Source organism: Brassica oleracea, chromosome C7, assembly GCF_000695525.1.
Source record: "Brassica oleracea var. oleracea cultivar TO1000 chromosome C7, BOL, whole genome shotgun sequence".
Lineage (NCBI taxonomy): Eukaryota > Viridiplantae > Streptophyta > Magnoliopsida > Brassicales > Brassicaceae > Brassica > Brassica oleracea.
The window spans coordinates 35,150,396-35,166,298 of record NC_027754.1 but is presented as its reverse complement, the minus strand read 5'-3'; the positions used below and the strand labels follow the sequence as shown (position 1 = coordinate 35,166,298).

At 37.4% G+C, this 15,903-nt stretch overlaps 3 protein-coding genes and 1 pseudogene across 4 annotated transcripts in view; 3 read left to right on the top strand and 1 right to left on the bottom strand.

Annotated features, from left to right (window-relative positions):
• Positions 1–1,397, bottom strand: part of LOC106301854 (probable inactive receptor kinase At1g27190) — a 7,663-nt gene extending 6,266 nt beyond the window's left edge. Inside the window, exon 1 of the mRNA XM_013738337.1 lies at positions 582–1,397. Coding sequence (XP_013593791.1) covers positions 582–1,228 — 647 coding nt within the window. The 5' untranslated portion in view covers positions 1,229–1,397. The remainder of the gene's footprint in view (positions 1–581) is intronic.
• A 6,974-nt stretch (positions 1,398–8,371) lies between these two features.
• On the top strand, positions 8,372–11,034 carry LOC106302245. 2 transcript variants are annotated; one of them, XR_001262418.1, is made up of 5 exons: positions 8,372–8,454; positions 8,550–8,726; positions 8,816–10,442; positions 10,628–10,723; positions 10,854–11,034. XR_001262418.1 is itself a non-coding variant. In XM_013738788.1 (4 exons), the coding sequence occupies exons 1-3, from the start codon at positions 8,440–8,442 to the stop codon at positions 10,397–10,399; spliced, it is 1,776 nt and encodes a 591-aa protein (XP_013594242.1). In that variant the 5' UTR covers positions 8,372–8,439; the 3' UTR covers positions 10,400–10,442; positions 10,628–10,797. The 2 variants fall into 2 exon arrangements, 1 of the variants encoding a protein (XP_013594242.1); XM_013738788.1 differs by lacking the exon at positions 10,854–11,034 and having other exon boundaries at positions 10,628–10,797.
• Positions 11,035–12,010: 976 nt separating this feature from the next.
• LOC106304625 lies at positions 12,011–13,008 on the top strand. Its single transcript, XM_013741026.1, has one exon. The coding sequence runs from the start codon at positions 12,210–12,212 to the stop codon at positions 12,834–12,836; it is 627 nt and encodes a 208-aa protein (XP_013596480.1). The 5' UTR covers positions 12,011–12,209; the 3' UTR covers positions 12,837–13,008.
• A 981-nt stretch (positions 13,009–13,989) lies between these two features.
• Positions 13,990–15,903, top strand: part of LOC106304489 — an 8,880-nt pseudogene continuing 6,966 nt past the window's right edge.

Genomic DNA, 15,903 nt, shown 5'->3' with positions numbered 1-15,903 from the left:
TTTGATCTAAAAAAGTTAGAGAAATGAGAAGAGGAGAGTCCGTATTTAAAGAGGAGACTAGGAGCGGTTTTTTGAAACTGTTGCGAATATTTTTCTGAAAATCTCGCAAAGATCTCGGAGTGGAACGTTGAGCAGCTTTCTCCGCAAGTTTCTCTCTTGTTGACTCGTTCTGATCCATTTCGAACAGATAAACTTCGTGTTGTTTTTACACAAATGTCATGCTGCTTTTTTTCTTGTAGAAATGAAATGGCAAAGCGTTGAGCTTAACTTAGTCCAAAAAGAATATTCTTATCGGGCCGGAGGCCCAAGCCCAAGCCCACACCCACGCCCACGCCGAGCCAAGCCGGACGGCGGCGGCGGCGCGCGCGTGGGGAGCCTTCTTTTCTCTCCAAGCTGTTTAACACATGATATCAAGTGACCATATATAAACACCTCATTTCTACTTGTTCCCACCGATGTGGGACAAGTATCTTTTCTCATTATTATTGTTTTTTGGGCGGTTGAACACACATGCCCATGTCATTTATTTTTCATAATTTCCATTAAAACCCAATGGCTATAAATGGATCCAACACTTTTTGCTCAACCCTCCGCAGGGAGAAGACAAAGGACGGCCGCAAAGACCTTTGTTCCCGTTGAAATCATCAGTGGAGTAACTCGGTGAGGTAAAGAAAGAAGGAATGCGACCTGTTAGATCGTTGTTGGAAACAGAGAAGGTCACTAATCTCCCTAGAGAGGATAACTGAACCGGGATTTGACCGGATAACCGGTTATCAGAGAGAACCAAAGAGTTAACAAACCTACACTCCGCTAACTCGGGAGGAATCTCGCCGTTTAATTGAGTGTTAGACAAGTCAAGAGAGACCAAGAACGGTAGCCAAGAGCAGAGGCGGCGAGGGATGGTGCCGGATAATCGGTTGTTGGAGAGATCCCGCAAAACCGGAGAGAGTCGGGGATTTGACCGGAGAGAGACATGTCTCTGAGCTCGAGGTTGAGGACTCTGTTTTCTTGGTTGTTCCAGCAAGAGACGCCGACGAAGTTGCAGAGGAATCCGACAGTGGTGTTCGCGAAGTTCCATGATTTGAGAACGCCGTGAGGGTCGGCGAGGGAGGCGTGGATTCCTCGTAAGCATCTTATGTCGTCTTCGTCGGCTGCTAGAGCAGGGGAGTAGCAGAGGAGGAAGATGATGAAGAAAGGAAGCAGCTTTGGGGTTTGAGATGATCTCCATTGAAGAAGAAGGGTTCAGAGGTTTTTTATCTTCTGGGGTTTGGATAAAAAAGTAAAGGTTTTTTTCTTTTGTTTCTGCGAATGAAGATGCAGAGAAAGAGAGAGAGAGACAAAGGCTGCAAGTCAGACGTGTTGAACGGTCGTCGCGAGATTGATGCAGAGTAGTCGTCGACTTTGATGTCTTTATTTTATTTATCTATTTATTTTTCTTTCTTCATTCTACAGTGAAAATTGGTAATTTTTAATTGATGTCTCAAAGCTTCGAGTGCATGAACACTTTTAAACCATTCCGATAGTTCACTCTATTTTTTTTCCAATAACTCTATAATAGAATTCGATGTTGCTCCAATGGTATTCTATTTCTATTTTAGAGTGAAAAATAGAATGATGAATAAAAAATAAAGAAATTACTTTATATATAGAATAAAAAATAAGTTTACAATATTATAGAGTTGAAAATAGAGCATTTTTACTCTAAACTCTATTGTAAAGAGAAAAATAGAGTGGAGTTGGAGATGCTCTTGCGTGTATCAGAGTTTAAAACTAGATGAGAATTCATTTTAATTGAGATCCAAATATACCGTATCAAGAAGGCGAAGGATGGGGCCGCACAAGGTCACTGCAATCCTCATCTTATATAGACTACTACCTAGGTATTGTAACATTTCTTCCAACTCATCTCCCAAATTAGTAGTAGTCACTTGCCCCGATAGACTCAATGAATTCTATGTTCACACATTGCTTACTGACTAGATATATCTCTGCTCTCGAGATGATGGATGCTTATCTTAGAGCATGATTATTGGGGAGTTCTTATGGTGAGATTTTTAGTGGAATATAAGAATCAGTCTCTTAACTTTTAACTAAAAAAACTAAGAATCGGTTCTTAAATAAGAGTTTTAAGAGCCGGTTCTTAACTTTTTTAGTTAAAATTTAAAAGACGGGTTCTTATATTCTACTAAGAATCTCACTCTAAAAACCCCCAATAATCATGCTCTTAGACTCTATGGTAAGTATTGGTCAAAACACCCAGATGTATGGAAATCATGTTAACGCCTTTTTTTTGTCTGATATCATCAAAGCACACCAGATGTTCGACCATTTGTTTCAATCAAAAATTTTGGCAATGAACTTTGGTTCTGAAATCGACTCTATACCTCTAGATTCTGATAATTTTAAAATAATTACAAGTTTTGTAATTTCTTGGGCATTCAGGTCTTGTACCTTCCGGGAAATTTCGTGGGCAAAAATGAAAAGAGCTTAAGCCTGTCAGAAGCAGTCCCCATGAAAGTGACGGCCAGTGAACCCACTTACCCACAATAATTATTGGCCTCTTCATTTTTTTTGTGTGTTCACGCGGAATACTCAATCGGCCAAGGAAGAGCAAGAAAAAAAGACCACCTCATGCCGATTTCCGATGTGGCTTCTTTGGTTGGAGGTGCTGTTCTGGGAGCTCCTTTTTCTGAGATGTTTAAACAGGCGATCGAAAGGGCCAAGAAAGTGAAGGAATTCAAGTCTTTATTCGAGGATCTCGCCTCGACCATGGAGAGACTGGTCCCGATAATCAATGACATCATTTCGATGCAAGGACGATCGACGCATGAACTAGAGTTTCTGATCAACACGGTGCAAAGAGCTGAGGAAATGGTTAGTAAGTGTTCACGCGTCCAGTGGTACAATATCGCCGATAAAGTTTTGTATACAAGGAAAATACAAGGAATCACTTGGGATGTTCTCAAGTTTTCTCAGGTTGATTTACAGTTTATTCTACTTAGAGAACAACAACATTTTAGGCGTTCGTTGGAAGGCAATTGTAGCATATGTGAGGGTTGCAACTCTGTGATTGAAGATGGATGTGTTGTCAATAATGTATTGGGTGTTCTTTGGCACCCTGATTGTTTCTGTTGTGATGCTTGCCACAAACCAATTTCTACCGATGAGATTGGAAACCACCATGTACGAAAAATCTACTTTTGAAATTGCTTGGTATTTTAGTTTACTGCTTTGCATGTTTATTTGTCAATTTAATGCAAGACCTGATTCTTGGTAACGGCTTTATTAGATAACAAAAATATTCTTTGACATATTTTGTATATCCCGCAAGAGTAGCTACTCAGTTCCTAAAATCTCTGTAAAGGTTAACTGATTGTAACAACCATGACTATTTATGATCAATGAATGAGAACGATCCTGGCAAGGGAATTACCTCAACTTTCATGGTATCAGAGCAAGAACGCTCTTAGACCTAAATATTGCTTCCTCTATTTTCTTCTTCTTCTACACTCTCATCGTTCTCATCTCTCTCTTTCTATCATTCTTACTATTCCTTCTGCAACATCGCAATCATGGCTGCTCAAAATATTGATCGTGCTTTTGGTGTGACTAACATCAAGACACACATACCATTGATCCTTGATCTCGATGACCACAACTATGATGCCTGGCGTGAGCTCTTCTCAATGCATTGTCTCACGTTTTATGTTGCTGGTCACATTGATGGGACCTCTCTTCCCAATGACGATAATGATGTCCAATGGAAAAAAACGAGATGGCTTAGTGAAGCTTTGGATCTATGGCACCTTGGCTAAAGACTTATTCAAAAGTACTTTCGAATCTGGAGGCACTGCACGCGACACTTGGGTTCGTATTGAGAACAAGTTCCGCAATAACAAAGAGGCGCGAGCGATCCAACTTGACAATGAGCTGCGTACCACTGAGATTGGTGATCTCACGATCGAGACTTATTCACAAAAACTAAAGTCTCTCTCTGACCGTCTAGCCAACGTTGATGCTCCAATAACAGATCGTACTCTGGTAACCTATCTTCTCAATGGTTTAAATGCAAAATTTGAAAACATTATCAATGTTATTCAGCATAGGGACCCATTTCCATCATTTGATACCGTAAAATCTATGCTTCAAATGGAGGAAACCAGACTAAAACGATTCAACAAACAAGTAGCTTAGCATTCGGACCACTCCTCTTCCACGACAGCCCTAAACGTGGAAACCAAGCAACACACTTCTGGCCGGGGCCAACATAATCGATCCTACAACAACAATCGTGGGAATCGACGTAACGGAGGGAACAAGTCTCGTGAATGGACCAATCAACGCAACAACAACTACAACAACATGACACAGCCGCAGTACTGGAACACACCATTTCCTCAGTGGCAACAGCAGATGTTACCTTGGTCATACGTGACCCAATTTCAACAAAACAGAGGACTACTTGGACCAAGACCGACTTCAACTCCAGAGGCAAATGCTGTGACTGAAATTCAACCAACAGCTGACTTTGCTCAAGCTTTCAACACGTTGACACTCAGTGATCCAGGTGCCGCTGATTGGTATATGGACAGTGGTGCGAAAAGCCATTTAGCATCATCATCAGGTATCCTTACTTCTGGTCTCAAATCAAATATCGGAAAATCAGTCATGGTTGGTAATGGTTCTTCCATTCCTGTAATTGCTTCTGGTTCAAGCTTTCTTTCTTCTAAAAATCGTCCTCTATCATTATCTAATGTTCTTGTTGTTCCTAGCATTATCAAGAACCTTATCTCTGTTAGAAAATTTACTAGAGATAATTGGTGTTCTGTGGAATTTGACCCTCTTGGTTTTTCTGTGAAGGATCTACAGACAGGCCAAACTCTTCTCCGCAGTAACAACTTGGGTGATCTTTATGCCACTCCTGCCTACAAATCTTAGTCTCTTCCTTCGTCTGCTTTTATTGCTTCTACTCAAAAACTTTGGCACAAAAGACTTGCTCATTCTAATAATGCTTCTATGCAATATGTTCTTTCTTCAAATTTATAATGACAGTCTTGATTCTTCTTGTCAGGCTTGTCAGTTGGGAAAACAAATAAAGCAACCTTTTTATCCCTCAGTTTCAAACGTTTCAAAACCATTTGAGATTATACATTCGGACGTTTGGACCTCCCCTCTAGAAAGCATGAGTGGTATCAAATATTACGTTTTATTTCTTGATCACTATACTCAATTTCTTTGGGTTTATCCTTTACGACATAAATCTGAAGTTTTTTCAAAAAATTTTCACTTTCTCTCTTACGTTGAAACTCAATTCAATTCAAAAATTCAATTATTTCAATGTGAAAATGGGGGGGGGGAGTTTAACAACAAAAACTTTCATAATTTGTTCGACACAAAGGGCATACAGTTTCGTTTTTCATGTCCTCATACCTCACAACAAAACGGCAAAGCCGAGAGGATGATACGAACTGTAAACAACACCATTCGATGTCTTTTGTTTCAGGCTAAACTTTCTGGTGTCTATTGGGTGGAAGCTCTCCATGTTGCTGTGCACACACTCAACATGCTCCCTTATTCTTCCATTCAAAACCAGATTCCATACATAAAGCTCTTCAACAAAAAGCCTTCTTATAATCATCTAAAGGTGTTTGGTTGCCTTTGTTTCCCAAACATCAATCACTCCAACCTTCACAAATTGTCCCCAAGATCAACACCATGTCTGTTTCTAGGTTATCCTTCTCTTCACCTGAGGTTACAGATGCCTAGATCTCCAAACAAAGAAAATTATAATTTCCAGACATGTTGTTTTCGACGAGACTGTGTTTCCTTCTACAGTTTCTGGTACATCAGCGCTTAGCTATGATTTTCTTAGCGACGATGCTGACCCTCATCCTCTCTTTAAAGCCATTCTTCAATCTGCTTCCTCCACAAATAATCAACCCCCACCTGCCTTGCCTTCTACGGCTCCAGCAATTATGCAGAATGCATCACAACGTGTGGGACATTCAATGCAAACTCGTAGCAAGACAGGTAACCTAAAGCCTAAAACACAAATCTCTCTTCTCACTTCTGTTTCCCCAATACCAAAAAGCCATACAAACTGGACACTGGCTATGAGAGATGAGTATGATGCTTTTTGTGTGACTAGAACTGGGATCTTGTTCCAAGACCTGTTGATACTAACATTGTGAATTGTATGTGGCTCTTAAGCGCATAATACGGTACATACAAGGAACAAAGGATCTGGGACAACAGCTTGTCAGATGCCAAATTCATCAGCTAGTTGCCTACACTGATGCAGACTGGGCCGATTGCCCGGATACAAGGCGCTCAACGTCCAGATATTGAAGTTTGAATTGTTTTTTTTCTTCAAAAAAACTAAAACAAAATTTGTGCCTAAACTTAGAAATTTAAAATGTAATTGAATCTAAATCTAAATATATACATATATATGATTGCTGTGAACTTCTGTTCCATTTTCTTTATTATTCCGTAGAACAAAAAAGTATGACGAAACTCTTATTGAAGTCTTGGTTGGTTTACAAAACCATCAAAGACTCTTTATGAAAAAAAAAAAAATACAGAGTTCTAGATCAGTGGCTAACACCAAATGCGCCCAACAACTTGTGAATTGACTTTGGACAAGTCGTGTCAATTTTTAATAAGAAGATACAGTCCATAGGAGACGGTATAATGTGAAGTGTGGAATTCAGTTACATTTTAGGAAATACGCATTATGTCACTAATCACTGCTTTTTTCATAATGTTTATTTTTAATTGGTGTTAGTGAAATGTGAATTTGTAATGATTGTTAAAACTTTCAGATTATATTGTTATTGATTAATGGATTCTAGTATTCTTACTAAAATTTTGTGTAATTGGTTCATGATTGTTTAATGAACTACAAAATCAATTGTTATTTAAAAAGTTTGGTCTATGATTCCAACAAATCTAATATTATTGAGATTTGGATTCTAAACAATTTTACTCATAAAATAAAACTTCAAAAATCTTACATATATCCTATAGATTCTTAAAATCATTATACTAAAATATTTTGATAATTTTTTTTTAAAATATGAAAAAATATTTATAAATCTGTTGATTTTTATAATCAACCAGCTCTAAATAAATTATACTCTCACTAATCCCTCTTTAAAAAAGGTAGAATGATGATTAAGGTACTTATATGAGTTATTATGGTATTAAATAGTGCACTAATAAAGTGAAGATTCGAAAAGAAATATATAAAAAATTGCATTTCTTCACCCTTCATATTTTTTTTTTGTTTAAAAACCTAGTTTTTAGAAAGAGAAACCCACACATGTTTTCAATTTAGGTAAAATACACATAAAACATAAAAACGCATTTAAAATTTTTGAGACAAGCAAAATAATGCGGTAAATACAACTTTTTGAAACTAATAAAATTTATCCATATTAATTGCTCAAACTCAAACACCATATACATACTTCTTTTTTTTTGCTGTCGATCACAAAAAAAAAAAACAAAGCCTTATTTTCACTATCATTGGTCTTCAAATCAATCAATTGAAGTAAATACTTCATAATTATCATATTATGTCAATTACTTTGCAATGTTTAAATACTAAAAAAATAAATTCAAATTTAGAAAATTTCCATATGGAGTTAAAGTATATGTGAATAATTAATGTTATGTGATTTGGTAAAAGAGTGACAAAGCAAAAAGATTGGTCTTGTAGAGAAGACAAAAAGGAAAAAATGGGCAAGCTGAACATAAAAGAAATATTATAAGAATATTAAAACCGAGAATGAAAGAGGTGAAACCGAGCATGAAAAATGTGTTGAAAGATAGTCCACTCTCTTTGTTTTTGGTGTTCTGAAAAATGTGTTCTTAGGTGATCTTGTAACACTGTGGAATCTCTAAAGCAACAGTTTTGTTTTTGTTCCTATTTATGTGATCTTGTATCTCTAATCATTTGCATATTTCCATATGTATTCAACATACATAAAATATATCAAATAATCTCATAATAATAGATGAAGTTCAAATCTATAATATTATGAATTTAAATATTTTTTCCTTTTAAAATAAAAAGAATACTTTTAAAAATACAAATCTAAAAATAAAAAATTTCTTTAACTCTATAAATTAATATAGTCCAAACATTATTAACTATAACAAAATAATCTCAGAAGGTAGTTCAAGGCCCATTCTCTTAAAAATAACGCATCCCAATGAAGCAGCCCGAATTGGTTTTCCGTTTTGCACGGTTCGGGAGATCGCAAAGGGCGAAACTGTAATTTAAGCAAGAAGCGCATGGTCAGTTTCCTAACAGACCGGTGAGAGACGAAAACATTTATTTTTTATTTCCTTTTTGTGTGTTCTGTTCTGTTCTGTCTAACCGAGTTTCTTTTTTCTTCTCTTCGGCGGGAGAAATTGAGTCGATACACGACCATGGAAGAGTCACATGTAAACAAAATTTATATGCTTTCTTTCTCGATCTCTGTTCTAACGATCTGGGTCGAGCTTCATTTTTTTTTTACTTTTGTGTGTGTGTGTGGCAGAAAACGACAGCCTTGAAGAAAGCTTACGCGGAGATTATCCTAAACACGGCCAAGGAATCCGCCGCTAGGGTTATGCTTTCCGACAGAAAATCAGCTCGCTTTCACCACGATCTCTCCGAAACCAAGGAGGAAGCTCTTCGTTTGCTCGTCCGATTGAAACATATGATCGACGCTAAGGTTATCTTCTGCTCTCTTTCTTTTTAACATTGGAGAATGATTAGCTTAGGTTGCTTTGTTATTCACTGATGGAGGCCTTTTATCAACAGACGATTGAAGGAGATGTTATATCATCAAACCAGCAACGACAGATTGATGTGCTTGAAGCTCAGCTTCACGAGGCTGAAGATATTATTACTGACCTTAGGTCTGAGGTTAGATGGGTGAGAGATAGATTGGAGAAATCTAAGGCTTTTGAGTCTCAGGAACGTAACATTGTGAACATGGAAGAAGAAGAAGAAACGGTTTCTGTTCATCCAGATTTTGTTGCTGAAAATGAGGAAAAGCAGTTTGACGGGTTAAGTGTGGCTGATACTTTAAAGGCTTATGAGTCGCAGGAACGAAATGTTGTGAGGGAGGAAGAAGAAGAAATGGTTTCTGTTCACAAAGTTGACCCAGAGGTTATTGTTGAAAGTTCGAATCCGAATCAAGAGGATTGTAGCTCATTGGATGATGTTGAATGTGAAGATGGTGAAAGTTTGGAGAAAGCAAAAGCTTCTGAGTTGCAGCAGGAAAGGAACCTTGTGGACATGGAAGAAGAAATGGTTTCTGCTCACAAGGTTGATCCAGAGGTTGTTCTTGAAAGTGTGAATCCTAATCTAGAGGATCATAGCTCATTACATGATGCTGAATGTGAAAATTTGGAGAAAGCTAAGGCTTATGAGTCTCAGGAACGGAACCTAGTTGTGAACAAGGAAGAAGAAACGGTTTCTGGTCACAAGGTTGATCAAGAGTTTGTTGTTGAAAGTTTGAAACCTGATCAAGAGGTTGCAGATACGTGCTTCTCTCATGAAAAACATTTTGACGGGTTAAGTGTTGTTGATACTGTGATGGGAAACGCTGTTAGTGAGTCGGAATCTGATGGTGATATCAGAATCAAAAAGCTTGAGCTGTCTAGAAATGGTTGTACACAGAGGATCCATGCTCTGGAAAGGATAGTTCTGGATGGGAAGTCATCTTCTTCTGCAGATGAAGAGGAGCAACAACGCACAACAGAAAAGGACAGTGAAGAAAGCTTGAGCTCAGGAAAAGCTGGCACTTTGGGAAACACAAGATGTCTTGTTCTTGCACTTAGAGCTAGTAGTGCAGAGGTGGTAACACTGCCGTCAAACGCATTAGGAATCAAGAAAGCCAGGAAATTAAGAGGAAGGAGAAAGAAAAGGTTTGGCAAACCAAAAGCTAAATCGGTTAGGTCTCAGAGTCAGCTTATAAAGCCTTGTCAATCTCAGTCTAATGCTACCTGTTCCAAGACATCAACTTCAGATGGAGAAGATTCTATGGAGACGCATCTTACCGTAGAGAGTGAGGAGGTGGATGACCTTCAAACCTGTATAGAGTTGAAAGAACATTTGCAGCTTAAACGTACTCTAGACAGTGATGTGTTGGTTAGTTGTGAAGGTGAAGAAGAAAGTGTGGTGGTTCCTTCTACCAAAATGGCTTCTGAATCGAAAGTTGCTGCATTAGTATCAGATCAAATCAGTGAGTCTCCTCCAAGAGCCAATGTAAATCGACTCTTGAAGTACACATTCCAAAGGAAACGAAAGAGAGGATCTGCAGATGATACTAATAACCTTCCAAGGAAACATCAAGAAAACGAAGCGCAAGACCAAACTGAAACCACTTTGAGTAAATGAACCATCAAGAGGAAACCCACAACTAGCAGAGGTTGCCACACATGTGAGTAGTTTCATAGTTTCATGCTTGTGTGTATTGGTGGAGCATTCAATCCAAAGTACATCATTGCATCTTTTTGTCCATCAATTTTGTTCTCATGTTATCTTACATCTGAGGCTGTGACTTTTGTTACAGTCTTATCTGGATTTGTGCTCAGTTAGTGATGCGCTTACTTTTGTCATGTGCAGCTTAAAATCTTTGTCTGAGAGGTGATGGTAATCTTTGTGCAAGGGAAACACTTAGGAACATATATAAATATCAACTAAAACGCTTTAAGCTGAGAAGTATGTACTTATCTCTCTTGACACCTTATGGATTATATTTTAACTTTTCAGCTTATTGTGAGTCATTGGAAACTTGGAGAGTGTTTTTTACTTAGGGACCCAAAGTTGATACTATTACTCTTTACCGTAGTAACTCGAGCTTTGAGATCTAGTGAGACGAGGGAGAAGGAAGAACCACACAACCAACATGTGAATTTTGAAAGTAGATCAAACTTTAAAATATTTAAAATGTCAATATGGCAAAGGATGGAAGTTGACTGAAACTACAAAAGCGTGGTCCTCTCCATGATCTCATTCATCTTGGCCTTCTTAGCCCCACTTGTATAAAGAATGGTTTTCAATGTAGATTCATTGATTTTTGAATAGAAATTGAATTTTCATTGGAATGTTAAACTTTTTGGTTGATTGATAAGTTGATTTTCTTGAGTTTAATACACACTACTATAACATTTAGAACGGATCTAGTTTTAAAGAATATCAATAAATATATGTTAAATAACTTGAACTAAAAAGCTATCCAGTGCAGTTCGAGTTATATATGTATATATTGTTTTGGGGATTAGAACACTTTGCAAAACAGAGAACCCATGTGTTTGGGAAAGACGAGCAAACGGGGGGCCACACTAGTGTGAAAGAATTAACAAGACTAGCAGGCGTGTAATGTGTTTTAATTATTATTTTTGTTACTCTACTCATATTTGATATTCATAGTTTTCTGATATATTACTATTCAATATCAGAAAAATACGTATTTTGTTTACTTAATCCCCATTTTTCTGTGAAAACTGTTCCACTCTCTCCACCTATCTGCTTAGCATGCGGTTCCCCCATTGAGCATAACTTTGCGTAGCTAACACTTCTCTGGCTTTTTTCTGTTCACTCAGAAATTATAAACACAATAGAGTATTACATTTGCTCAAAAAAAAAGAGTATTACATTTGTTTCTTCATTCTGAGCTATTTGCATGTATTACAATGTGGTTAATAATTAATACTTGGAAACAAAACAAAAACTAAAGTCCAGAATCTTAAAATTAATTTATTATATCTTAAATATAAAGGTTGAAACATCTTCTTTTGATGCCAAGATTAAATCTGCATATTTCAGATAATAATCGAAAATAAAGTTGCAAATAGTGGAAGTTGAAAATGATTGTTTTAAGGAAAAATGGTCCCATAAGGAAGAAAAAGGGAAAAACAAAGAAATCAGAAAAGCCTGAGAAGAAAGTAATAATATGATGTCTGGAATAATAAGAGTAGATATGAAGGAAGAGGGGGGCATGCCTGTTCTTGTCTCCTCCTTCTCCTTCTCCTGTCTTTTCATTTTGTTCTTTCTGTTCGCCATTTGGTCTTCCACACTCGGACCCACTATCTTCTTGTTCAGGAATCTTGAAAATTTCTTATAAAGAATCTCAACTTCATCGAGCCAAAGAAGAAAGAAACATAGCAAATCAAGAAGAGAGAGAGAGAGAGAGATAACAACGGAGATGAAGAGAGACCTTAGCGTGGAGGAAGAGAACATGTGTACATCGTTGTTGACTGCTTTTGTTGTTCTCTCAATGGCTTGTCTAAAACATTTCTACTCAGTATCTTATTTGATTGAGAAATGGCGTTCTTTAGTCTTTCTTCTACTCAACGTCGTTCTCTTGGCAGTTTACTTCACATCGACTCGTCCTATTTCCTGTGAGACTCGTGATTTGAAGACTCGTCGTGGAAGTAGAATGAGGATGGTGCGACGTAAGACTAGGAAGACAAGAATGGTGGAGGAACCAGCTTGTTCTGGACAAGATTTTCTTGTTGTCGAGCCAATGGAAGTGATCAAGAACTGTGTCGTGGAGGAGACGAAAAGGGTTTGTCCTGAATTCGAGGAAACTGTGAAAGGTTGCTTGCTTCACAAGAAGGAGGTAGAGTCTAATGGAGAAGAAGATGATTTTGAGCCAGGGAGGTTATCTAATGAGGAGCTTAATGAGAGAGTGGAGGCGTTCATCACAACGTTCAGAAAACATTTGGTACTTGATGCGCGGAGAGGTAGATATAGAGAAACTGACCAGAAGATGAGATCAAAAGACTCTGACGTTAGGTTTTTAGGTCGAGAGGTCACTTGTTCAGTTTAAGAGTTTCTTTGAATTTGTTTTTTAGTTTTTTTTTCTTAAGGTAGATATAGAGAAACATTTGGTACTTGGTTCTGTTCGTTTTATTGTGGGTTGGAGCTAAATAGCTCATAAGATCGCATCTTCTTTTTTACTGATGTAATGTCATAAGAACACATGACTATAAATCAAACTCTCTACAAAATGGACATGTGAAGAAAAATCAAATCTCCACAAGACTATAACACGAAAGTGATGAATTATAGTTTCTTCTTTTCTGACAAAGATTGAGATGAAACAGTGAAGATAAAATTAAGCCATAGTTTTATAAAATGGGTGAAGATATTGATAAGTGTTGCTTGTCCAAATTTAAGACAGTTACGGCTCAGTGACATAATAGGCCATCTGCTAGAATTTTTTTAAATAAAAGCATGGTTCAGGCTCAAACAACCCACAATTATAAGGATTTAAAAAAACGATTCTAATCAATTACAAAACCCTTGAACTTATTGCTTTAAAAAATTAAGAGTTGTTCATGTCCTCGCAAATGATCACTTGCTAGCATGTTTTAATGGCGCAGAACAATACCAAATCAATTCCATGCATGTGGATTTAACAGCTGTACTGTCCGCCACCCGGGTTCGAGCCTTGGCCACAACGGATTTAACATCCCTTCCGTTGGGGCGCTGGACCCCTTACGAAGGGATAGTTGAGAATGTAGCTGCCCAGATACCAGAGTTATCAAAGAAAAAAAAAAAAAAATTCCATGCATGTGCATGTCTACGAATCTTTATGATGCAAATGCTATGAAAATCTATTATCTTATAGTCTTATTATAGTTGTAGTGGTCAGTATTTGAATATATATTGATGTTTGTAATTATTTCTTGTTATATTAATTATGAAAAGACAGCTATTGTCAAATAACAAAATGATAACAGATCTCAGTAAGATACATTATTTTCTAAAGAATGATCGAAATAATAGCTAGGTCTTTAATTAATACTAGTATGACTGATGATATATACGTGAAGATGATACGTACTCTAAACAAATATGGATTTGATTCTTCTAGCATTCCGTTGACCTATACGTGAGCTGTTATTTACCTATGAAGTAAGGCCAATGTATTTTCTTGGTCTTTTCTCTGAAACAAAACGTAAAGGAAGAAGACAAAGATGAAGAGTTGGGAGAGTGTAAGATCAATATTTATGCATGCGGATGGTGTGGATTGGATGTTTCATGCGGATCAATATTTAATAGGAGCCGTAGGATGATGATACCAACGTCGTTCAGTAGTATCACCCGCTTACTACTGAACGACGTTGGTGGTTCCTCTATCGGTGATGAAACCTTCATGCAAGCCATCTCGAAGGTCTTTTCTCTCTGTTCTCTGTTTCTTTTTGTCTCCATTCTTCCTAAGTAGACGTGGCAGAGTAAACCAAGTGTTGATACTTATAAGAGAAGTGTGAAGAACCCAAGCTGGTATAGAAAAGTTATAAATTAGACAAATGAGGAGTTAGTCTAGCCTCTAAAACTCGTATATCACTTAGTAAAATTGATCAGTAGTCAATCCATTTTTTAGCAGTAAGTGTATTTTCTGGGGGCTTACCGGATCTGCCGATAGAGCATATAAAAAATTACTTAGCAAGGAGTTTAAGAAGTTCCAGGTTTAAATTCCCATTAGAAAGAGAGTTAATTTAACATGATTTAGATTCCGGGAGAGATGTACGAGCTTTCTGATCTTAATCTTTTTGTCATTCCAAAAAAAAATGGATCATTACATTTGAGTCATTACTAGCTAATTGGTTTTCAGATAAATACAAGTCAATCTTGCCTTTTCTATTTCTATTTTTCTTACATAATGAAAGAGAGTACTAATGTATCTTGCTTGTTTTGTACACGTTAACGTTGGGTATTAATCAGAACGTTGTAGCTTTGCTTAGTGTCGCTTGTGCATCTTGGGTGATATGTTTCCTTGGTATCTCTTACGCTATTTGGGGTTTTATGACTTGGTACGGAAGTCGTATGGTTATGGAACATGGCGCCAAAGGAGGTACCATCTTCGCATTCATCGTATCAATCTCCTTTGGCGGCACGTAAGTATACATGTCCAAGGCTCTTTAGGGTTCTTGACGCACAAGTAAACCATGATCTTTGATGTCTTATGTTTTACAGATCACTAGGTCAAGGTTTGTCGAATCTCAAGTACTTCTCAGAAGAGGTTGTAGCAGCAGAAAGTATTACCAAAGTGGTGAACAGAGTTCCTGATATTGATTCAGACAACCTTAAAGGTCAAATTCTAGGAGAGTTGAAGGAGAAGTGCAATTTAATCTTTGATGATTTCTGTTTGAGGGTTCCATCCGGAAAGACTGTGGCTTTGGTTGGAGGAAGCGGGTCGGGAAAATCAACAGTGATATCGCTTTTTGCAGAGATTCTTCTTGATGGTGTGCCCATTAATAAGCTGCAGGTGAAGTGGTTAAGGTCGCAAATGGGTCTAGTTAGTCAAGAACCACTGCTATTCGCCACTTCCATAGAGGAAAACATATTGTTTGGTAAAGAAAATGCAACAATGGATGAAGTAGTGGAAGCTGCAAAGGCCTCAAATGCTCATACTTTCATCTCTCAGTTCCCTCATGGTTACAAAACTCAGGTTTGATTCAAGTTTAAGTACAACCTGCTTATGTTTTTTTTTTTAAATTGGATCAAATGCTAATATTAATACAAAAAAATGCTCACATATTTTTTTTTTATTAACGACAGGTTGGAGAAAGAGGAGTGCAAATGTCAGGGGGGCAGAAGCAGAGGATAGCAATAATCAAATCACCAAAAATGCTTCTTCTAGACGAGGCAACAAGTGCATTGGACTCAGAGTCTGAAAGAGTAGTCCAAGAAGCCTTGGACAATGCCTCTGTTGGCCGTACAACTATTGTTATTGCACACCGCCTCTCTACTATTCGTAATGCTGATGTTATATGTGTAGTCCATAATGGTCGCATTGTAGAAAGTGGATCACATAAAGAGCTCATGGAGAACTTGGATGGTCAATCACTACAAGAAAACATCAAAGATTCTGAGGGAAAAAATCGTCG